We start from the raw sequence: 24042 nt of genomic DNA on the forward strand, positions 1-24042 counted from the left end.
TTTTTCTCCACTGCGTGTCAACGCTTTTTCTGTACAAATACCTGAAAACCTTCTCTGCCCATCTACTGTTCTTCATTTTCCTCAGCCTCTCTTCGAATCTCATTTTGCTCTGGGCTTCCCTCACTTCAAAGCCTGTCCATCCCATATCACCCTTTACAGCCTCATTTGTCGTCTTCCTGTGAGCGCCCAACGCGAGGCGGCCCACCGTCCTTTGATTTACATCCATTCCTGATTGTACCTCTGACTTCATGCACATTACTGAGTTCCCAAATGTAAGCCCCGGGACCATCACACCCTTCCATAGCCCTCGAAGCACCTCGCACCTATTGTATCCCCATAAAGCGCTGTGCTTCATAATTGCAGCGTTCCTCTTTCCATTTGCTACCGATGCTTTCTCTTGTACCTCCATATATCTATCCCCCTCATTTACCCATACTCCGAGGTACTTGTACTCGCTTACCCTCGGTATTTTTTGGCCCTGTATAAAGACCACATGGTCTTCGTGATCATTGAATACCATCAATCCACATTTTGTTGCACTAAATCGTAGTCCTAGAGCCTCACATTCCCTTCCGCATATATCTGCCAGTCGCTGTATATCATCTTGACTGTCCGCAAATAAGACAATACCATCAGCATAAAATAGACCTGGAAGCTTCTGCTCAACCATCGTGCCGACCTGCTTGTGTGACAAATTAAATCCAATGTTGCTACCTTCTAGCGCTTTTTCCATCCTCACCATGTACAGCATGAATAACAGCGGGGACAAAGGACATCCCTGTCTCAGCCCCTTGCTAATTTCAACGCTGTCCTTGCTACTTATTCCTTCCCATTCTACACAAACTGTATTTTCTCGGTATATTTCCCTCAAAAGCTGTGTACAGTCGTCACCTTTGCCCACTTCTTTCAGTATATCCCACAAAATTACATCGAGGAGGGGGGCGCCACCTATTAGCACAATAGTAGCGACCTCTACACTAGCGACTATGAACGTACACCAACTTGCCCAACAAAAAGTTCTCCTAAAACATTCCAATTTGTTGCTATCGCATTCATTTCTCCGCTCTTGCGACGAAACAGGCTGTTTTCGTCTCATTAAAACAGTAAATATCCGGCACAAAATTGCCTAAATGGCATCTTCATTCCTCTTTATTTTATTGATCGCGTCACCACAACTCCGTCGACAAGTGGTGTGTGTGAATGTGTACAGGCAAAGAAGGGCACCCATCATGTTGACACTAGCTCTCTCCGCGGGTGCAAGCGGCCAGCACAGCCGCACCTTTCACCGGCAAGATACGACGAATGATTGACCCGTGTGACCGTATTAAAGACAATTGCTTATGCCACAATAGCTCGTAAGGTCACAATCCAGCCACCCCAGTTGCTCAAGATTTGCCACAGCAATGTTCCTTCGGAAGCGGTTATCTTTATGCATTTCCTGATTTCCTATCAGACAACAGCCGTCATGACCTTTTGTGGCGTCCGTAAAACAAGACAAGACTGGATCACACATGCATATAATTATTGCATATGTGGACGAAAAGGGGCTGCCACGATAACCCACCGCAGAATGATCGCGAGAGTGATGTGGAATATGCAAACTTGTCCTCCCACCTGATGCGCATTCTTTAGCCAACCTGCATTTTCTTATTTTTTCAAAATCAGTGGAACCGAACCGCTTTTTTTTACGCTTAGCCTGATTCTACATGTGGCAGGAACTACATTAGTGTTGAAAGTACGGGGAACGTCTGTAGACGCTTGTTTGTCTACTAATTCAGAACCCGACGGTACAGCAAAGACGCGATCACTTATCTCCCTTCGAACAATTTTCTTAGATGTGAGCGCATCACATAGCGTTATAATCTACGCAGGTGAGCGCGTACTTCGACTACTGTGACCGCGAGATCCCCCACCGGCGTCGCAGCGACATCATGCGGTTCTTTGACATGGGCTACCTGAACAACGTGCACCATGATCAGAGCATTGTCACCATCGGCCCTGATACTCAAACGAGCGAGGTGGTGCGTCTGGAGCGCTTCAGCTGGGACTTTTCCAAGGGAGCCGAGGAGAGCCGCCAGAAGATCGACCACTATGCTCGCCTCTACGCGAACGCCTTTGAACCAGACGAGATTCTGCCCCAGGGTACCTCTCGCTGCCACCGTTATTGCTTATACTAGTACTACTACTCCTCCTCCTACTACTACTACTACTACTACTACTACTAATAATAATAATATCAATAAAATAATAATAATAATAATAATAATAATAATAATAATAATAATAATAATAATAATAATAATAATAATAATAATAATAATAGTACTATTTGACATCATTTCCCACTTACGTAAAGTCTTAAGTGTCTGTTATGCCTCTTCCAAAAACAAGTGTTTCACACTCGCCGCCACGGCTGCTCTGACTAAGGCTCCCAGGTTTGCGTGCACATAAATACCTGACAAAGTGGGCGAGAGGACGACCGTCGCCATGGCTCAATTGGTGGAATATCGGGTGCATTGTCCGAAGGTCTCAGTTTCGGTCCTTGCCGGCGGCAAGTTGACTTTTCGTCCACTTTACTTTCTTAACATTTATATCTTAATTACTACAATATAGTTGAAACAGTGCAATTAACGTCCCCTATACCTCTTTAGGCATCATTATCGCTTTGTATTCATTCCAGTCGACCTAGTGACTATCGTGGTCACGCCTCTTTTCTTACGTTCTTTGCGATTACCACTTCCGGTCTTCAGTTCACATTATATTTCCCCTGCCGACCACTTGAGGCCCCCTACTGTTTCCACTCACTCTCTCTAATTCATTCCTGTCTACGTACACTTCACTTGCATCTAAGCCAGGCTAAGCAAGGCATGGGATACGAATTCACGTTGCGTCGGAGGTACGTGTGAGTTGAGGGAAGTACGAAGCTGCGAATGAGCTTTGCAGTTTATACGTACCTTCTGACTGGGCGCGATAGAGCTGCTGCACTGAAATGAAGCTATAGATAATCTGCTTCTGACCTCACTTTTGTCTTCGAATACTGACATTACTAGCGAAATATTGCGTTGTAAAAATGCAATTAATATTATGCACGTGAGCAAGCTCTTATCAGACTCTTACGTTTAGAAACTTTGATTGCAGGAGAATTTTAGAAAGCTGTAGTAAGCAACCATAAAAAAATTTGCAGTGGCTTAGCTCGGCTATGCCAGGATATACGTAGCGTTAGCAAAGGTTCAGCTGATTATTCTGAGCTTTCCAGATTGTCTAGGACAGTCCTTACTGCTGCTCCAATTACACACACACGGTATACGTATTATGTGGCATATGCATATTTATTTTTGCTCAACGTCAGGTTGTTTCTTCATTCTTTGTACGCTGAACCGCGAATTGCCAGGCAGCTACTTCGGGATCCGATGACATAAGCTTCTCGGCTCTTCTGCGCCGCTGAACAGCATTTGCGCTTTCCTTCTCCATGGCGTTCCCCATCTGCAAACGCCAGTCAGACGCGCTATCAAGCGGCACCAGCGCATTGTCAGACGGCGACTGCACAGCGAGCAACGATTTTCGCAGACATTGTCGTTTGCATTCCCCGATAAGCAAACGACTACTGAGTCAGAACAATAACTTCAGTACCTTGGCGAAGAATTAACAGATGGCGCTCCACAAATAAATCTTCATTCTGACGTGTAAATACTTAAATATTAGCAAATGGCCCTTACCCTTTGAATAGCCCTCGTATAAGCACCAACCACGACCAAGCGTAGCGCTTCAGAGGAGACACCAGCGCGATCATCGCTGCATTGAATAATAAATCTTTTGTGCGCAAGCTGTTCCCACTCCAAATACCGTTTTTTTATTCCAGCGTCCGCACAGCGCTAGTTTTAGTGTCGGTACATACTTGTCTAGAAAAAAAAAAGAGAAGTTCACCAAACCACATCTCATGAAAAGCAAAATTGCGCAATGCTGAATGGCTTTTCAATCTTCTCGGAGTCAAGCCCGATTACTTCATTATCTGTGTCTATGAATAATTGTCAAATGGTTAGAAGAAGTAACGTAAAAGTTCTTGAATGCGTTGTCGTTATTGCTTAAATATTCTCAAACAATACCGATCACTGAAATTGATTAGATGTCTTATGAAGAAATATATTCGATTGCGTCTCCACTGTAACGCGTGAAAATCATCATGTAAAGAAAATTCAAATTGCATTTCTAAATTCTCGTTCTGGTCGACGAAATATCGTTCTGCTTTGTAAAGGACATCAATCACGTAGCTGCTTCGCTGATAGCAGTAATCGCCGCTTTCTGCGAAATGGAAGGGAAACGTATTACCTCTTGCCACTTGCAAGTGTTAAGCATAGTCTGCCTTACCTGAGGGACAAAGAACCGTTGGAAAAAAAGAAACTGAAAGGACGGGCAATGAGAATAAAATGAAGTGCTATATGACATACATATCAAAAACATGACCTTATGAGGCATGCCTTGGTGGGGGACTCTTAATATTGATGACCTGTGGTTCCCTAACATGCAGCTAAATATATATGTACGGGTGTTTGTTTCAGTTCGCTCCATGCAAATAAGCCCGTCTTGTCGAGAAATCGAACCCACGGCCTCGACCTTAGCGGCGTTACGTCATAGCCGCTAAGCTACCACGGTGTGTGGAGAGGAAGAATAGCAGCGAGTACAAAAATAGTCCTAGATGTGCACACTGAGCGTTTGTACTGCAATGCGAGCCGCACTCTGTAGCAAGTACACCAGAAAAATATAGTCCCATTAAAGCGACGAGAAAAAAACAGCATATCCACGGGGTGAATGATGATGAGTGGGTCGAAGCTCCGGAGGGCATCATCGGTAAACCTTGAATACGAGTAATTCGCCCCAGTAAGTAAACACGTGAGAAATGTTAAATGACATCATTCATATTTTCATAACATCTCATCTTTTCATCATATTTCATCATACTACAAGTATAGTTTTATAACATCTCGCATCGGCTGCTCAACAGTCACCTGTGAAGCGCCGGCGGTGGCCATTTCTCCTGATGTAGGGCTTGGCTGGAGAAGTTCCAGAGGGATGGCCTCTGGACTCAGGCCTCGCAGTCGGCGACTGTAGCGGTGGACAGGAGTATCCACTGCAGGAACGGATTGCGGGATCGGACTGGCAGAACAGCTTCGTGACGGGGTGGTGAGCATCAGGCGTTGAAGTCCGAAGAACCGAAGACCCGAGCGTCGTCTTCCTCAGAAAAATCGTGGTTGCTGCTCGAGCTTCCCACTTCGTCGTCCTCAGTTATCTAGCTGGCCTTGAGCCGTATTTTCATCTATACAAGTACCGCCATCTAGCGGACACTCCACGAACTAAACGAGAGGTGGCTACTACATACATCGGGGAACCACGACCCACGGCTTAAGGAGCTTCGCCCCTAAAAAAGAATACAATTCATCCATTAATGTCACTCGCAGCACAGTTGGACCTGTCTTTTATGGTGCGACATGCCATAAGCGTGGTGATATCCTGCAGTCTCTCAACTTGTTACACCTGCTTCAGATTATTACCCAACATGCACTGCTTCCCTCCCAGCGCACCGCCCCTTACTACTCTGTGTTTACTTGCTCGCACTGCAGTATGAGTAATCAACAGTGAACTTTGCGCCAAAACCACGACCACAAGGAAGCGCGAAGGAACACACAGACAGGACGGGCGCCAACTCACAACTGTTTATGCCTTGAAGAATCCAGGCTAATAAATGCACTTTTCGCCAACGCATGCTCTTCCTTTCTATGTGTTCCTTCGTGTTTCCACGTGGTCGTGTTTTTGGCGCGAAGTTGACTATTCATTCCAGACATGCACCAACTAGCCCAACAGCGAGTACTCAACAGCGAGTATCAGTCAGTACTCAACGTAAAAAGAGAGCTGACTTGTCGTTCCTTTCGCACTAGCAATGCATCCTACACTCACCTGGACAAACAAATAATCTATCAGCCGTAAGCCCCACCACCTGGACCGCAGCTTACACAAACGGAAAGTGGTGCGCACGCTCGTTTACTCTGCCTACTCGACACAACAAGCAGCGCGGAAAGGGTTTTCGAAGCTAATGTTTCGACCCGTGATGGTTCCCCTCATGATTCCTTGTTCCACGCGTGTGCACAGGCAGTCGCTATGCGCTACGCAAATACATTTCAGCCCGCAATAAAAACGCTACCAAAACACTCGGAAAAGTCTTTCAGGGACACAATGGCGTTACATTAAGGATCATGGTCAGGCTGTCCGAAATGCTGCACCGGCCAGAAAGGTTGCCTAAAAGATTCTCCGACGATTACATATCCGCCTAATACTTCCTAATGCAAAGTCAGAGCTCAGCTTCGTGTTGGGGCAACGCCAACTGTGTTTGAAGTTTGGGCTATCCGCAGTGTACCAATATAACATTCGTTACATATTGCCACAGAAACTGTCAGCACTGGAGTGCTACGTACACCACTCTGTGCATTGCAGGAGTCGCGAACCAAGCGAAACGCCGGCAGCCCCGTCAGCACAAGCGAAGCCAGCCGCAGTGCACGTGCCAGTCCTGCATACACACAAGCTCCGACCGAGGGGCAAGCGCGCGTGACGGAGGAAGAAAGCGAGGTTCAGTGGCTCGTGATATTGGACCTGTCTACAAGGTCGAAGTGATGAGTTGGTACATGAGTCTGGAATATAAGGTCGAAGTCTGGGTCAGTTGGTATATGACGCTGAGGCAAAAACCAGTCAAGACGCCGGACAAGGGATAGAAGTGACACACACAACGACTGGACGAGCAACTGTGCTTTGTTAGCTGGCAGCACCTCCCAGAAGAACCACTGCGCATGCGCTGTTCACAAAAACACCATGAAGCCAAAAAAAGCAAACATGAAAAAAGCAAAAAATAAACCGGCCTACATGACGGCCAAGATTCTACCGCCACAGTGACAGGAAATCGCATTCCTTCTGTAATAATGAAATGGACGTCGTGCTGACACAATCGTCACGGTGCATGTTGATATGATATGCTTGAAGGATTCCGCGCTCGTCCTTGCCCCCGCCTCTACCCAGAATCTTAACATTGCAAAACAGTGGCACACAACCACACATCCGGCGATGGCGGGGAAGATTAGCTCCGTCTGACGTGTTCAACGAATTGTGGTGCTATTAAGAGACTCCGCGTTCGCTCTATCGGTTACGCCGACGTCTGCAACGCCAACGGCGACGCCCCTCAACGTAGAAACGGGCGACTAGGAGCTGCGCTCTTAAAGGATTTCCGTATTTCGAGCCTTCAGTATATGTGTTTATGAACACTCATGATTCCCATTTGTCTAAAGCAATTCTGTTGCCTCCTTGGGGACACAGAATTGTCCAATTCAGCAAAAGTTCATGTTTGCAAAAAACCCAAAGGATAATGCTCCAAACAAGTGCTCAAGAACTACGATGCACAACACATCCTTAAGTTCCGTTTTTAGGTTTTTGTAAAAAAAGACAATACATAAAAAGTTGGCGCGAAATACCACCAAGCCTACCAGCATGCGCTGAGCCATTGTCAAAGCATGCCTCAAGCTTCTTACAAAGCGCAATAGTTCTAAGGTGCGACGCACCTTATGATGGGGAAACCATAAATAAGCCCTTATTTTGCGTGACTTGATGTTCGTAAATAGCATTTATTTGTGCATTTATTCACTCCCCTATTTTTTTGTCATTCGACAATACCTTACAGGCCAAAGTGCGTTGGCGGGCTAGTTGGTTTATCATTCTGAGTTTGAACAGCGCGACTGAACGCGGCCCGGTGGCTGACATTGCATGGGGGCTGCAGTACTGCACCATCTTTACAAACAACGTAACGTTATTCACTACTATTACTAAAATGTTAGCCATCAATACTAGCTTCACTCGAATCTGATCAGAAAGTCTTACTTCAGAGACCCCATGCAATGGGGGTGTCTGACCTTCTGCTTTCTTTGTTTTCTTCCTGGTTATCCGGTGCCCCCGACGCTTTGGCCCCGTGTACTGAAACTCAGCGCTGACGCAGGGTGCATCAAGCCATCCTCCCTGGTGTGCATGCTGAGTGTGGTGGATTTCCGGGGCTCGTGGAAGCAGGCGTTCGACGACCGCACCGCTACACGCGGCCTTTTCCACGAGTCGGACGGCCGTGCAACCACCGTGATCATGGTGCACCAGACGGGACGCTTCCGTGTTGCCAAGTGTCCCGATCTGAACGCCACGGCTGTCGAGCTGCCTTATGAGACACCTGGGCAGTGTCCACGAAGTGCGACGTGCCGGTCACACTCCGGCCTAAGCACGCCCAAGAGCGGTTCTATCACAAAAGCCGCGTGAGTGACTGAAACGCTTGCGCGCCATATTTTTTTAGACAGCGCTCTTTAGAAATGCATCGAAGGTTCCTTACATGTCGTCATTAAACGACTTCACAATTATTTGCTCTTGGCACGCACGGAGATTCCCAAATGAATTTGTGGAATAATGAGGTAAATAAATATGAAAATTAGGCTAACCTAATAAACTATATAAGGTTTGAAAACTGACACTCATCGCGAGACTTAAACTCCGATTTATGGGCGTTAATAACCTGTTTCATACACGCAAACCGATAAAGCAGCGAATTATTCAGCATGGCAAATTGCATTCGTACCCACTCACGCATACACGGACGCACCACATACAGTAAACTAAGCCGCGCCTATAGGATTGTCTGGTGCAGGGGAGAAGGAATGGAAGGTAGCACCGCTTACAGATGACAGCCGCGGTAAAAAGCAAGAGTGCCTGTTTACAATCACCCTATCATATATCGCATCGACTGGTTAAGACAGAGCGGACAGTGCAGCTCGATTCACCGAGCAACTGTTCGCCACCCAGACACTCATCTGCCGCCCCTGGCACCCTATTCTCTTCGGAATACCTTGGAACACCACCATATCATGGAACACCACCGTCGACAACGAAAACGCGATTCTCCGCCACACCCTCGGATAGGTGTAAAATAAGCATATGAGTGGCGCCGTCTGCAGACAAATACATATCTGCAACTGCTATTAAAGCACGCCATCCACCCCACCGTAATGCCGGCAGTTACCCATGGTGTGGAAGACTGGTAACTGTCGCCCACATTAGGTGGTGATGCGAACTGAGGCCATCCAAAAATAATACACCTCACATTTCGGCGCAAGAAGCCAGAATGGAGCAATGGGAGACCTGGATCGCCAGCAAGGAAAAGGAAGCCCGAGTGACGTTCCTCCTCTTGAGGCTAGTGGAGTCCTGGACTACGGAACCCAATCCCTTTCTTCTTTTTTCAATAAGGGCCTCTATACATGCATCATATCGTGACCATGCCAGAGTACCAGTACGGTGGGACAATGGATGTCTTTCGTCATATACAAGCTGTCTTATGCTTCACCCCCTAAAACGATCTTCCCAAGGGATCCACTTGTCATCAACACCATCACACTACACGTGGTTTGTTGTCGTCATCGAGCCTCTCCCTTCACATGGGTCTGGCCACGCTGCATCACTCTCCCGTTTACTATAAGTCATATTGCTCCTAAAGCTACCCCAGTTATCTTGTATGACATTCCAATTCGTTGCCATGGAATTCATCGCATCGCTTTTGCGGTGAAACTGTGTAGTTTTTATGAAGATTAACCCTTGCAACTATTCGCAGTGTGGATGCATTCGCTGGCCCGGAGTTCTCACTCGTAGTCTTACTACCCATGGAGAAGGACGGCCTTGAGCTACTGGAGTCGAAGCTGAACGCGTTCACGGCCATGACCTGCTTTGGCCAGCTCAAGGCCCGCAAACGTGTCAGGGTCAGTCTGCCCCTCCTGAAGGTCAAACTGGTACGTGACTACTTTGGCTCCTGTAACTCGGTATGAAAATTTTGTCTAAATAGAAAACCCGCAGACAGACACTGTCACAACAGTGACGGCAGCAGGTTCTTGGGCCGCGTCAACCAGTTGGCATGCGTGGCGATGCAAGTTGTAACGAGCGCGGGCCAAGAAACCGCCGTTAACTTATCGGCCTACCGCTGCAACAGAGCCGGCGAGTCGCGGCCCCAGCTGATTTCGTTTGCTCAAACCACGGCTGACAGCTGCATGTTCGCTGCGCGCGAATGCGCTAGTCACGTGGTTCTTTTTGTATTTCGCGGCTTTCTTTGCAGCTTGGAAAAAATGGTATACGTGAGACTTTCTTTATCGCAAATGATGCAATGGGAGTTTCTGAAGACGCTCTCGAACTTTGCAAGTCGCATTTATTGCCTAATGTGAATATATAGCAATTTAGGATAATAATCCTAATTAACAAATAAATTATTGAGAAAGCAAAAATTTGTCAGTTGTGCGCAAGGTGACTGTCAGAAATTTGCAACTGCTTTCACTCGCCTGCCTCTCATATTCTGTTTCTTAGCCCTTGGCCAATGATAGCTGCGACACCCTGTATATATACATGCAGTGTGTCGGAACGGAAAGAAAACGTAACCGAAATTTTATTATTTCGTTCCGGAGTGAAAAAAAATTTAAATTGTTTTTCGGTTCACGGGAAATTGTGGCCATCCGGAACAACCGAGGCCATGCAACGTGAGCAATACTGCATATCTCAGGGCATAGTATTAGCGCGTACCTCAGGCAAGAATTCCAAAGTAAGGATGTGTTGAGATTGCGCGAAAAACGAAAACAGTGGCAGCCACAGACGTTTATAAACACAAGTGGTCTTTCGTGTGCCTGTCAGGCAGGCCAACGTGGAGAGGGCATTCTCGACGTTGATGTTTGTTTCATCAGAACATCGCGGTCTCACACAACAGAGAGTACACTCAATGACGTGCTGCTGCTGAAGTCGTGCTCACTCCTTTGACACGAAGCATTGTGCCTGCTCAAAATATTCATAATTCACTTTTGAGAAAATAATTACTATCACTTCGAAGGGTGCTGGTTTGTGCTAGTTGGTAGGAATACGTGGCATAGTTACTTCCGCTCTGAAGAACGTAGGAATAATGTGCTTTACCCTTGTTCCACTTTCTTAAGAGGAGCGCAAGTTATACCACAAATCCAGCTTTTATCGTTTGCTAAACTTGAAATGTTTGCATACAATTAAAAGGCGTCATGAACCATTAGGGAAAAAAATTTTTCTTCCGGCACAGAAACGGAAGGGAACGTTTTGCGGTGGAACGAAACTAAAACCGAAACGAAAAACATTTCGTTACGACACCCTGAATGCATGGCTGATTTCTCACGAGGATTTGACGTCAGATTTTGAGAAACATATCCGAGCTGAAATCTTGACGCCGATTCTGAAATATCGAGTTTTAACACGATAGCGTTAAAAACCGGTGTCGCAGAAGTTTCGGAGTCTGTGTCGGCGTCGTTGGTTGCGAGCGAAAAATCTTCATTCTCCGTGACCGAAAAATCGCCATGGAGGCAAATAGTAAAAAATGATGAACCCAAGGTGGAATCGAACCCAGGGCTTCGGCGTGGCAAGCAGGTGTTCTACCACAGAGCCACGCCAGTGCTTGGAACGCTAGCGAAAGTAACTTTCATGCTTCATAAACATACGCCTCCTGTGTACGAGCGTCACAGTACGAAATGTTACATCGCAGCAAAACCTGGTACATTGCCATCAGACGTCACAACATGTGATTGCATAACGAGCTGGTGGTTTAAATCCGACCACCCATTACCAAGGGCACACGCATCCCTGCGCGTATTCTCTTACGAACAGGTAGTGAGTGTATCGCAACTTCGAAAAAGTATCACGCGCGTAATTACTGTTGGTTTGAAGCATGCCACCCACTACAAAGGGCACACGCATTAGTGCGCGCATTCTCTTACACACACGTAGTAGGTACACTGTTGTCATAAAAGTGCTGTCAAAAAGGGCGGAAATTACCTTTCCTGTGTCGTGTGTGTGTGGTTACGTTTTCTTTCCCTTTCGACACACTGCATGTATAACGACAAGCGGTTTATACGAGCACAAAGCTGTCTGTAGATGTGCACTGCTGATGTATGCTTGCATAAAGAACTATAGGAGGCCTGCACAGTTCGAGTGTTACTGTGACAGACTTTGCCAACTCACACTCTGGACGGGAACCAGCAAGCTAACTTAAATCAGGTCAGTCTACTTTCACCATAGCTGAAAAACAGTAGGTAAGGCACAACTACACGCAGGCAGATCGCGCTTTCAATAAATGCAATAGCAAACACTTTTTATCGCCTGCTATAACGCTTCAATCCTTCAAAATGCTCGTAAACTTGAAAACAAGGTAATCTCGGCGAGAAATAAAATACGAGGACACGGGCACATACGTCAATTGAATGGCACACACACAGACACTGGGAGAAGTAAACTCTTTTAAAAGTCTGCGACCCTTAGTTTTCTTTCAAGAGCCCAAGGAAAAGAAAAAAATACGCAAATGTGTGGACAACTATCTGTATTTATGCAAAAAACTGCAAATTCCCCCCCCCCCCCTCCCATTAGAGATGAAAACCATAATTTAATTGGTGTAGCACTTGTTTCAAAATATAAAGGGTGAGTCCCACCTGCAAAAAATTATGCGAAAAGAAAATTGTTGTATAAGTTCTTACCTAGAAGAGAACGTTGTGAACAGGCGAAAACTCGATAACATCGTACGGCTACAAAGGGGCGAACAAGCTACAATTACCCAGGCTGAAGCGACGCGCGGGAGAACCACAACTTTAAAGGCGCCCGTCGAAACAGTCAAAGGAAAGTAAGTTCTCTCCATAAAACACGACTTCAAACACTCACACCCCCACACATTCGAAACCATTCTAAAATAGCGCAAATAGTGCAAAGTAGCTTTGAAGAGTCAGAATAGCAGTACAGCTAGGCGCTCGAACGTAAACGTTAATGTATATCTTGAGACAAGATCTAATAAGTGCTGCCAATAAAAGTCAGCGCGTTCGAAAGTGAACAAAAATCGTAACCTACATTAATATTAGATAAGTGTAATCATGCATGCCGCAAAAAAATTACGCAGTAACGTACTTCCGAAACGTGTCGCGCATGTAGCCCCTGATGCAACCAAACTCGCATTTTCATTTTTCAGGATTTTCGAATAAAAGTGTGCACAGGTAAAGAAAATGAACTTACCTTGAACAAGGACAGAGGCATGTAGTTTAAAAAATCCGCAATTGCAAGGAATGGTAAATGTACATGAATGTGATCGCGTCCGTCCCTCCATCTAAGCAGAAATGAAGCTGCGAGAGTCTCGCACTCAAATTGAGACGCCCATTTCTCTGCAGGAAATGTTGCGGGACAAGACCTCACTCCAGTCCGCGTATAACTGCCACTAACAGTCACTCCAACGGAGCGTAATACTTGCATGAAGGTACACGAATGCTGAACATGCCGCGAAGTAGCTTCTCCACAGATGCGTTCATAATTTCTGTGAAACACAGCACTGACGGAGCACGAAACAAAACGAGAGGAGACGAACGCGGCGAGCGCGACCGGCACGTCCGAATTCCGCGTGCTATACTGACGTCACACGACGGCCGCGCGGATGGATACACAGGATACAGCATCAGCGCTACGAAGCCCGTCACGAAGTTAGGCGGTAATTGCTGTTCAGTTACGAAAAGCTTGCTGCTTAAAGACCTTCGCACTATGCATGCTTGCTGACGCAAAGCAACACAACAAATTTATTGTTTTTTTTTTTCGCGTAATTTTTTTTGTCGCAATAAGAGATGGCGCACAAGCTCGAGTTCAAGCGTTGAAGTTGCAATGGTTTTTGCATGGAGCAAACGGCGCGGTAGCGTGCGCTTGCCAGCAGCAGGAGTACTAATAAAGTCAAATGAAAAGAAACGATAGTCGCAGGTACATCACGTTCCTCTGATAGCTCGTTGCAATGAGGTTTGAGATACACGGTCTAGGCGACACCGCGTACAGGTAGGCGTTGTATTACGCGCCGAGGCGCCGAGACATTGCATCTCAAACATCACCGCAACGAGCTATCAGAGGAACATGATCTACCGGCGACCATTGTTCCTTTTCATGTCATTTTATTAGTGCTCCTGCTGTTGGCAAACGCACGCTACCGCGCCCTTTGCTCCATGCAAAAACTATTGCAACTTGAACGCTTGAACTCGAGCTTGTGCGCCATCTCTTATTGCGACAAAGAAAATAACGCGAAAAAAGCATAAATTTGTTTTGTTGCATTTCGTCAGCAGTCATGCAGAGTGTTAAGGTATTTAACACAGCAAGCTTTTCGTTCTTAATAACAGCGATTACCGCCTAATTTTGTGACGGCCTTCGTAGCGCTGGTGCTGTATCCTGTGTCCATAGGTAGATACAGAGCTTAAAGTCAGGGTGGGCCCACGGGGCCCTGCCCCCTCTCTATTTTTTGAGGGGCCCTGCCCTCCCTTCGGCAGGTCAGCTCTAGGTCTGTAGCACCCATTTGATAAGCGCTGGAGATTATTTTTTTTACCAGTAGTACTTTGTGCGGGGAAATTATAACTCCCGAATTTTCCGCAATAATGATTTAATCGCGATTACTCGGCTTCAGCAAAACACAAAAAAACACATATTGTCGTAGAGCTGAATGCAGTTCCCCGAGACACTGCGCACTACCACCCTATTCGAATAAGCTCCTTGGCACAGCGTACTGTCTCACGAGGCACCTGAGCGTGGAACTACCTCGTCGTGAATCAGTGAAGGTTGACCTTGGTCTCAGTAGGTTACCAGTCAATTCTCATTCATTTAGTTGTGCATTATGAGCTTGGTATATTGCCAAAGACACATGCATTTTGCCTACTTTTTTATGCATGTAGGTGTGTAAGAAACATAGCGCTGTCGTGCCCGTGCTTCTCAATGCAATGAGTCAACTAAGGTATGTTCTGCATTGCAGCTAGGGTTATCTGCTTTCAGCTCATATAGTTTTAAGGTATGAGGCCAAGTCTCGGAAAAAATTTTAGAAATCGATAAGCACTAGAGACTATAATTCTACCTTGTAAAGCACACCTTTTTAGCACATATGAGCATTATAAAGCACGTCCTATTTTTATTATTTTTCGTAATTGAAAATTTCACTAAAAATGGGCCTTACGCGAAAACTACCAACTCAAATCTCTCTCAATAAAAACCAAATTGTTTGTGGGGACATAAAAGAAGCTTTTTTCACTGCAATGAACCAAAACAAATGAGATCAGATGAATATTAAATGCATAGTAATTAAATAACGCAAAAATTACGTATGTCGTGTGTGTGTGTGTGTGTGCGTGTGCGTGTGCGTGTGCGTGTGCGTGCGTGCGTGCGTGCGTGTGTGTGTGTGTGTGTGTGTGTGTGTGTGTGTGCGCGCGCGCGCGCGCGCGCGCGCGCGCACATGGCTATCGCATTCAAGCTTAAAGGTATTTCCATTTTTGCTACTGGCATGCCTCTACGGCGGTACACGAATGATGCCTATCCGTATACACTGCTTATGACCGTTATATCCTCAAACGAATCTTCTTTCGGGGCCGCTGTGGTGGTGCAGTGGCTACGGTGCTCGGCTGCTGACCCGAAGATCGCAGGTTCAATCACAGCCGCGGCGGTACACTCTAAAAAAAAGGGGGAGCGAAAATGGAGCAACCGGCTGCGTTCCTCCTTCGGAGCAGCAACTTTCCACTTTGCGGACACTTAAAGTGCCTTGATGCGCCACCTTCAGCCCCCCCCCCCCCCCACTTAGAGGGGTGTCAGCTTTTGAATGGGTAGATGCCGCCTCATCGGCCTTGTCAGCAGCGTGGCCGCCATTTTTACTCCTCCGCCCGGTCGCTCGTGCGTGGCACGCGTGCTGTTGTTTGGTCGGTGCACGTTTCCCGTCCAGTTTCACGCGCTCGCTACCATCACCATGGCCGGGTGTTGCGTGCCGCAGAGCACCTATTATTCCAGGAACGCTGGAAGTTCTATCGTTTTCTAAGAGACCTGAAAAGAAGGCTTTTCTTGGACGGTACAAATCAAACGTGACAAGTGACATCCGACCAACATGTCATCCACTTGCAGCGTAAGTCTCCAGACGGTATAGTCTTCCAAAGCAACGTCGAGCGGCGCCACTGTTCTTATCGCAACTGGGAATATCCACGGCGCGTCTCCTTTCGCCACAACACTGCCGCCCCCGCTTCCGTGCACGCGCAGAGCTCTCGGATTGCATCTGTGGTGCGTCACAATGTAACTATTGCTAGGAAAGGTTGCCGAGCATGCAATCCTCAACAGGCTTAAGGATTACTTGGAGGACAACAACATATACACCCACAATATGCTAGGCTTCAGATCCTCGCTATCTACTCAGGATGCTATGAAGCAGATTAAACATGACATTCTGGACGGGTACTCTAGAGATACCAAAGCCATCCTCGGACTAGACATGGAGAAAGCATTCGACAACATCAGGCACAAATATATCCTTCAAACGATAGAGGAAATTGGACTTGGATCGAAAATGTATAATTACATAAAATCTTTCTTAGGAGCCCGTACAGCGAGGTTAAGGGTAGGAGACACCAACTCAGATGTGGTTCAACTCGGTGATCGTGAAACCCCTCAAGGCTCGGTGATCTCTCCCGTCCTCTTCAACCTGTGCATGATCGGCCTGTCCAGGAAACTGAGCAATATCAGCAACATTCACCACACCATCTATGCTGATGACCTTACTATATGGTGTACTGGCGGTAGTGAAGGACAGGTACAGGATGCACTTACAGAAGCGGTGCAGAGTGGAGGAATATTTGAGGCCCACTGGTCTCAGGTGCTCCCCACACAAATCGGAGTTGTTACTTTACAGAAAAGAGAAAGGGGGGAGACCTAAGGGCTGGAAGCCACTATCCGAAAGTGACATACATATACTGACCGAAAACGAGGTTAATATACCCAGAGTCGACACGATGAGGGTACTCGGCTTTTTTATAGATGCCAATGACAGGAATCAAGAAAATTATCTTCAAGACAGAGAACGCATACCGGATGATCAGACGACTTGCAGGGAGACAAAAAGGCATGAAAGAGGACAATCTTATCAGGTTGATCCACTCTTTCGTGTTATGTCATATTTCATATGCGGCTTCCATGTATAACTGGACACAGACCCAATTAAGAAGCTAGACGCAGCGATCAAGAAAGTCATCAAGAGTGCACTGGTTCTCCCACTTCGCACCAGCACTCAACAATTGCTCAAGTTATGGGTACACAACACGACTAGAGAAATTGCGGAGGCTCAAGAAAGGTCCCAAATAGCAAGACTCTCTACAACTTGCACGGGGAGATCGATCCTCAATAGAATCATGATCAACCCTGTCATCGACCAGGAGACATACACTAAGGTACCACAGGACTTTGCTGAGAGCATCATCGTAACCCCGTTGCCAAGAAATATGCACCCCACCTTCAACGTCGCCAGACGGGTAGCCCGGGCTAAGGCTTTATTGAAGAAGTTGGATAAAGGAGGCAGGGGGGCTTGCTTTGTCGACTCAGCCACATATAAAGACCGAACTAAGTTCGCCGCGGTAGTAGTAGACCACCAGGGCAGGTGTACCAACTGCGCCACGGTTTACACTTCCAAACCGGAAATCGCTGAACAGGTTGCCATCGCGTTGGCCCTGACGGATGATCGATACACCGAGATATACAGTGATTCAAGACCAGCCATCAGAGCCTTCAGCAGGGGCAAGATCGCACCACAAGCAGTTCGAATTATTAATAGTAAACAGGCCATTGATACACATTACATATAGTGGTTCCCAGCGCACCTTGGATCACTCGATGACATTCCCATGAATCCAAATGAATCGGCCAACAGCGTTGCCCGCGAACTTACGGACCGGGCCGCTTTTACATATGGCTTTGATTCTGCTGGATTCGAAAATCAACAACGGTATACGCCCATGACATATAATGAAATTACTAAACATTACTATTTGGGGAGGAGAGAGTTTCCACCCCCTCACAGTAGACTAAACAGAGCACAAGCGGTCACACTTAGACAATTACAGACACAGTCTTATTACTCACCAGCACAGGCAAAAGCATGGTACGATATAAAAGATATGGATGCTGTTTGCAAGGCATGCAAGAAAGAAGTATGCACACTTGAGCATATGCTCTGGGAGTGTGGGTCGCTTGGCCTTGGCATTTCCCGGGAACGGTTTACAGGGATAATAAAGTCTCACGACCATATTCCCCAAGTCCTGGCTGTCCAGTACGCTCATAACAGGGCTGGGAGGCTTGACCTCCCAGTCCCGACGTAGGCTTAGCCAGGCAGGTGGCAACACCCTGTACAGGACGTATAAATAAAGTTATTTCCATCCATCCATCCATAGCAGCGCTCGGGCCGAATGAGGAGTGCATGCGCGCGCGTGTCCTAGCCGCCGCCACTGCCAAATCCGGCGACAAATCGCCTTCGCCGGCAGCGTCTATCCCGTAACGCATAGCTCGGCCGCGCGAGCGTCGCGCCCAAACTTCAGTTTGGATTCCCTAACTTCAATGGACATGCAAGCAAAACTTGTGCTGGCGTCAACCTTGCGTGAGAAATGGACACGCTGATATCATCTGTATGCTTAAAAGATATTGGTTCACGTGTGCATGAATCCTGCATCTTCGTAAACATTCCTTACTGCACTTGGTTGATCCTGCCTTTGAGTTTTGCTTTCGCTATTTTTAATGTGAAGTGTATCATGGAATATATTATGCGTGTTTGTCTGCAGATATCCTTCTTTTTTTAATAATTATTTGCGGGAATTTACGTCCCAAAACAACGATATGATTATGAGAGACGCCGTAGTCAAGTGCTCCGGAAATTTCGACCATCTGTTGTTCTTTAACGTGCGCCTAAATTTGAGTACACGGGCCTCTGGCATTTCGCCTCCATCGAAATGGGGTCGGTGTGGCTGGGATTCGATCCCGCGACCTTCGAGTCAGCGGTCGAGCACCGTAACAACTAGAAAACCACGGCGGCCTCGGGTTCTTGTTTTCTATATTCCTTTCCGTGGTTTGAGTTCGTCTTCTGCTTTGTCTGATGCCCATGTATGTATGTGTGCAGTTAAATCTTTTTTATTCTTTGCTGTTTCTCCGTTCCAAGGTTACCTTTTCGCGCTGTCCTAAATCAATACGCAGTTCTTGTTTTTTCAAATCATGCACGATCATTGTGAAGCGACTAGTGGCAGGCCATGCAGCACTTTATTTGTGTAATTGCTTCTGTCAGCGCAGTAATAATGCGCACAAATAAATGACTTGTACAGTGAATAGGGGAACGGCAGATGTTTACACACACACATTCAGTTTTTAGATTCTTTGAGCAAGCATAATTATTATTAATTTATTTATCCATTTATTTATTTAATTATAATGTGCGCTATGAAGGATCATACAGGAATACACATAGAAACAGTACTCGCGAAGCATCTATACAAAGAAGACGCATCAAAACAAGAAGACGGGGTAGCATTGTGTACGGTAGACACGCTGTCAGTAAAAAAATACAAGAAACAGTCAACTTCCACAATAAGTACCTCATGGAAAAAAGTTAATGCAATAAAAACTCACAGGGTGCCTTATGCATTCAATTGAAAAGACTCGAAGGCGAAAGCCATCTTCTTCTTCTTCTCCGTTTTTTTCGAACCTAGCGAAGTTTTGCATTGCCTCCAAGATTGGAGGCACCTCACCTGGTTTTGCACTGCCTCCGTGATCTGCCCACTTTTGACCAATCTACGATGTCATGTGATAACAGCAAAATTTGTGAAGTAATGTTGATCTCTAACGGTGACGTCATCACGTGACGATGATTTTTGCATATCTCGTCCCCGACGCCGCGGTACGCTAACACCGTAGACGCGGGACGCCGACGGTCAAATTTCGCGTTTGATGAGGCATTTAAGGCTTTCGCCTTAAAAAATACGTCCTCCACGGTGCTATAGTGCTTACGGTACTCGGCTGCTGACCCGAAAGTCACGGGTTCGATCCCGGCCGAGGCGGTCGCATTTCGGTGGAGGCGAAATGCTAGAGGCCCGTGTACTGTGCGATGCCAGTGCAGGCTAATGAACAAAAGATGGTTAAAATTAATGGAGCCCTCCACTAAGGCCTCTGATATCATGGTTGTGGCACGTAAAACCCCAGATATCATTAATAATAAAATAGACAAATAAACGACGCCTTGCATCTGCCGCGCAAAGTGCAAAACAGCATTGGAATCACTAAACAACATGTGCATGCAAGGGCATGCAAAAAAAGCTGCAGATACAAAAGAAAAGGAAAAACGTCACAGATACTGCGCGTATGCAAAGCTTCATGGCATTCTACACAACAACGTATTCATCGTTTTGATAAAGACTCAAGGTGCAACTCGAGTGCCGATACAAATGCGGCCACAGGTTGTGAGCAGGAAATGTCAGGAATAATACTGATAAAGAAGCTTTCGTTTCATTTTAAAGGATATTTGCACCATACTGCCCCTCGGCTCTTTATTCTGTGTACAATATGTATGATGCCATTTATAATAAACGAGTAAATTGTTTGTAAAGTTAGCAAAGTTAAAACAACACCCTCGTGTATTTCTTTCTTATATCTTGCTGCTTTGGGCTGTCTGTGCTCGTGCTTTGCTTGGTGTGTTAAAAAATCAATGAGTGCTTCTAATAACTGTGACAATTGTTTTGAAACCCCAGCTTTGAAGTTTAGACAAATCGTTGCACTAACTATTGTTCCCGTGGCAGCAGTGCAATCGCAACGCCCTAATTACGTGCCATAATTGCTGTACAGTATGTTGTGGCCGGTCATGAGTGTCACCAGTGATGTAAGACTATGGGAAACAATCGATAATGCGACGACCCTTTTGCCTCTTCTGCGTCAGGTGACGGACATGATACCGGTCCTCGCCGCCCTCGGTGTCAAGCGCGTGTTCACGGAAGACGCCGAGCTATGGGGTTCGACGGCAGGTGATAAGCGGGTAACGCTGATGCGCCACGCGGTTGCCTTCGAGACCGCGCAGAGCGGAGGCCGGCCGCAGCCGCGAACCAAGCAGCGTGGGCTTCACCTGAACGGACTTATGCACGGAATCCGCGCCTTGGTGAAGGTCCCGCGCCAGATCGAACAATTCACCGTGGACCGGCCCTTCGCGTTCTTCGTCACCTGTGCTCACCCGCAAGCGATCATGCTGCTGGGTTCTGTGCGCCAGATCTCTTCGTGACGCTACGTAGAACTGGGTTTTGCGTTAAAAAATTGGTCCCCTAGAGGCCTGATGAGTCTCTCTCGTACATAATGAGCAGAATAAATATATTGCGAATTTTCGCGATGAAGCTGAGGCTTCGGCTTGACTGCGGTCTTAATAGAACATTTGCGAATATTTTTATTGCCTGTTTTTCTTGATAGTTCACTTCATGCCCGCTGACAGTGTGGCCACAATTTCAACACGAGAACCCGTTGTGGTGATGCAGTGTCTACGGCATTCTGCTGCTGTGCACGAAGCTGTGGGTTCTATTCCTCATACGTTTATAACACAAGTGAAACGCAGGAGTGCCTGCGTAACTAAAACTTAGCACCTGACATGTAAATCCACATAACAGTGGCTAAAATAATCACTGGCTTCAACTGTAGCGTCGCGCGTAGCTGTTACCTTTTCTATCCTGTGGCAGATAAGCATCATTTGCCGGCGGGAAGCGCGCGCGAGCCATCGTCTCAGTGCGCGCTGTCTGCTACTCACCGAACATCGCAGGCCCGACGCAGTAACGAAAGTCTTCGTTGCGGAAGTGCTTCTTGCACAGAAGACTCGTAGCTGATGGCTACTTGCCGGTTCTTAGCTTTACAACCCATGCTTCACGCAGTTTCTTGTCCCGCGGTTACCGGTGCAGGCTGACACTGGGCTTCGTTGCGTAAGTGCGGCACCGAGTGGTAGAGCCCCATGTTCGTCGCCTTCGAAGGCAGCCGCTCTATAAGAAGGCTTTCAATTGAGTAGAAAATGAGAGAAAACTTCCGAATTTGAACAGACCGCAGCGCATGTGGGACTTGAAACTCGTTTTCAAAGCACCCGGCAGTGCTCCACAAGCAGCCGACGCGGCCGCTGAGGCCACGTGATCCTGCCAAGCACGTCATGCCGACGGTGGCGCCGGCGTTTCCAGTGGTGGGCCTCGAGGCCAATATCCAGCAGAATAGTGCTGAGAGTTGTTTTGAATAATTTGTAAAATTCAGCAGGAATCCCATCAGAGCCAGGTGTTTTTGACAGAGGTAGTTCACCAAGAGCCTGCTTAATTTCCTCTAACGTGATGGGACTACTAATGCATGCTCAATCACCTTCGCTCAATGGGCTTAACAGAGAAACAAAATTTGTTTTGTTTTCGACACCATGGTCATCAGAAAGAGCACTAAACAACACCTTGTAGTAGCTTTCGAATTGCAAGATAATGTCTGCTGCATCTGTTAGAAGATCACCGTTAGAAATCAGATCTAGAATAAACTTGGATGTTGCGTGGCGCCGCTCATAAAGTAAAGCTTAAAGTAAAGTGCCCTCGACAGTGTCCTCGAACGGAGCCCGATATGCTTGTTCTCTTTCCTGAGAAAAAAATCACAGCATATCCACGGAGTGAATGATGATGAGTGGGCGAAGCTGCGGAGGTTCATCGGTAAACCGTGAATCTGCCGTGAATTCTGCCCAGTACATCATCACCGACGTGAGATCGGGCGCGTTTATACTAAAGGTTCGATGAGTTATGACGACTTGCAGCTCACTTTAATTTTACATGTACGCTGTGAATTTTCATTGTTTAGAAAACCATTGCTTTAGAAAACATCTGTCGTCTTTCGTTAGGCAGCTGGCGTCTTTTCGTTTTGCTTTAGAAACATCTGGCGTTCTTTCGTTTTGCTTTTAGAAAACATCCGGCGTCTTTCGTTGGTTTATTTCATCAATAAACGGCGTTTTGAACAAAATTTTTATTGTTTAATCACGCACAGGAGAAATCTCACCAGACACTACCTTGTAGGTAAACAATGGCTGCTAATGGGAATGAGAGACAGAAGAAGTCAGCTTTTAGCTAACACTTACACTTCTACTTCTACTAACGTTTCCTACTGGAACATGCCAATGGCTGCTAATGGGGAATGAGAGACAGAAGAATTCGGCTTTTAGTTAACGCGCACGCTGCGAATTTTTTATTATTCAACAATGCACAGGAAAAATCTCCCACCGGCACCACCTTGGAGGTCAAGATCTGGTACTAGCGTTACGACTGGTTACGCACTACTACGAGGGACGAACGGGTGCCGCCTTAAGGAGCTTCGCCCCTAAAACACAGCGCTGATGCCGCTTTGCGATGCGTCGCAGTTTAGTTTCAGTGGCCGTGAAGGGTGGAAGCGCATTTTCACCCCTGCTTGCAGCAAACAGCGTTTTGCTTTGTCAAACGCAGTTTTCTGGTGTTTTCCCCAGCACCAACGTATGTTATTTTCCAGCGGCTGGTACAGTGGAATGAACAGAGACGACATAATCAGCAAAAAGTCCGAGTAGAAGCCGAATATGCTAACAAACGAACACAGCTGAGCTACAGTTCCTGGGCTGGGGGCTTCATCGAATGCTTCTACATTCTCAATCAGGTGCAATTTCTGCTTATCGATTCGATGGCCAAGATTGGTAACGAATGCATGCCGATATTTGCATCTGTGGTTTAACACCACTTGCATAAACAAGCTGCAGAACGGCCCTTCCTGCTCATTCGCACACCAAGACATCGTCCAGGTAAACTTCCGTGCCTGATAAGCCTTGCACAACAGTTTCTATCCTCCGTTGAAAAACTGCTGGCGCAGAGGCAATAGCGAAAGGTAATCTGTTAAAGAGGGAAGGACGTTTATACGTATTAATTCTGCAAAAGCTCGTGCGATTCGTCAATAACGGCAAGTTGGTTATATGCGTCACGCATATATAGTGCACTGAAATGTTTTGCCGCCGTTGAAGGACACGAGAACGTTACTGATTACTAGCAATGGATGCTGTTCCAGCTCACATGCCAAATTTAAGGTAACCTTGGATTCGCCACAAAACCTAACGGTCCGTCCTTCTTAAGTGCCCGTATACAATGGGCGTAG

The 24042-nt window shown here is 46.7% G+C and overlaps 1 protein-coding gene across 1 annotated transcript; it reads left to right on the forward strand.

The window, feature by feature from the left end:
* The first annotated feature begins 986 nt into the window (after positions 1–986).
* LOC119403593 (serpin B3) lies at positions 987–21160 on the forward strand. The gene is made up of 5 exons (XM_049418367.1): positions 987–992; positions 1872–2142; positions 8027–8327; positions 9671–9845; positions 20825–21160. Exons 1-5 carry the CDS (start codon positions 987–989, stop codon positions 21158–21160), a joined length of 1089 nt encoding a protein of 362 aa, XP_049274324.1.
* The last annotated feature ends 2882 nt before the right edge of the window (positions 21161–24042 follow it).

Source organism: Rhipicephalus sanguineus, chromosome 8, assembly GCF_013339695.2.
Source record: "Rhipicephalus sanguineus isolate Rsan-2018 chromosome 8, BIME_Rsan_1.4, whole genome shotgun sequence".
In the NCBI taxonomy this organism is placed as follows: domain Eukaryota; kingdom Metazoa; phylum Arthropoda; class Arachnida; order Ixodida; family Ixodidae; genus Rhipicephalus; species Rhipicephalus sanguineus.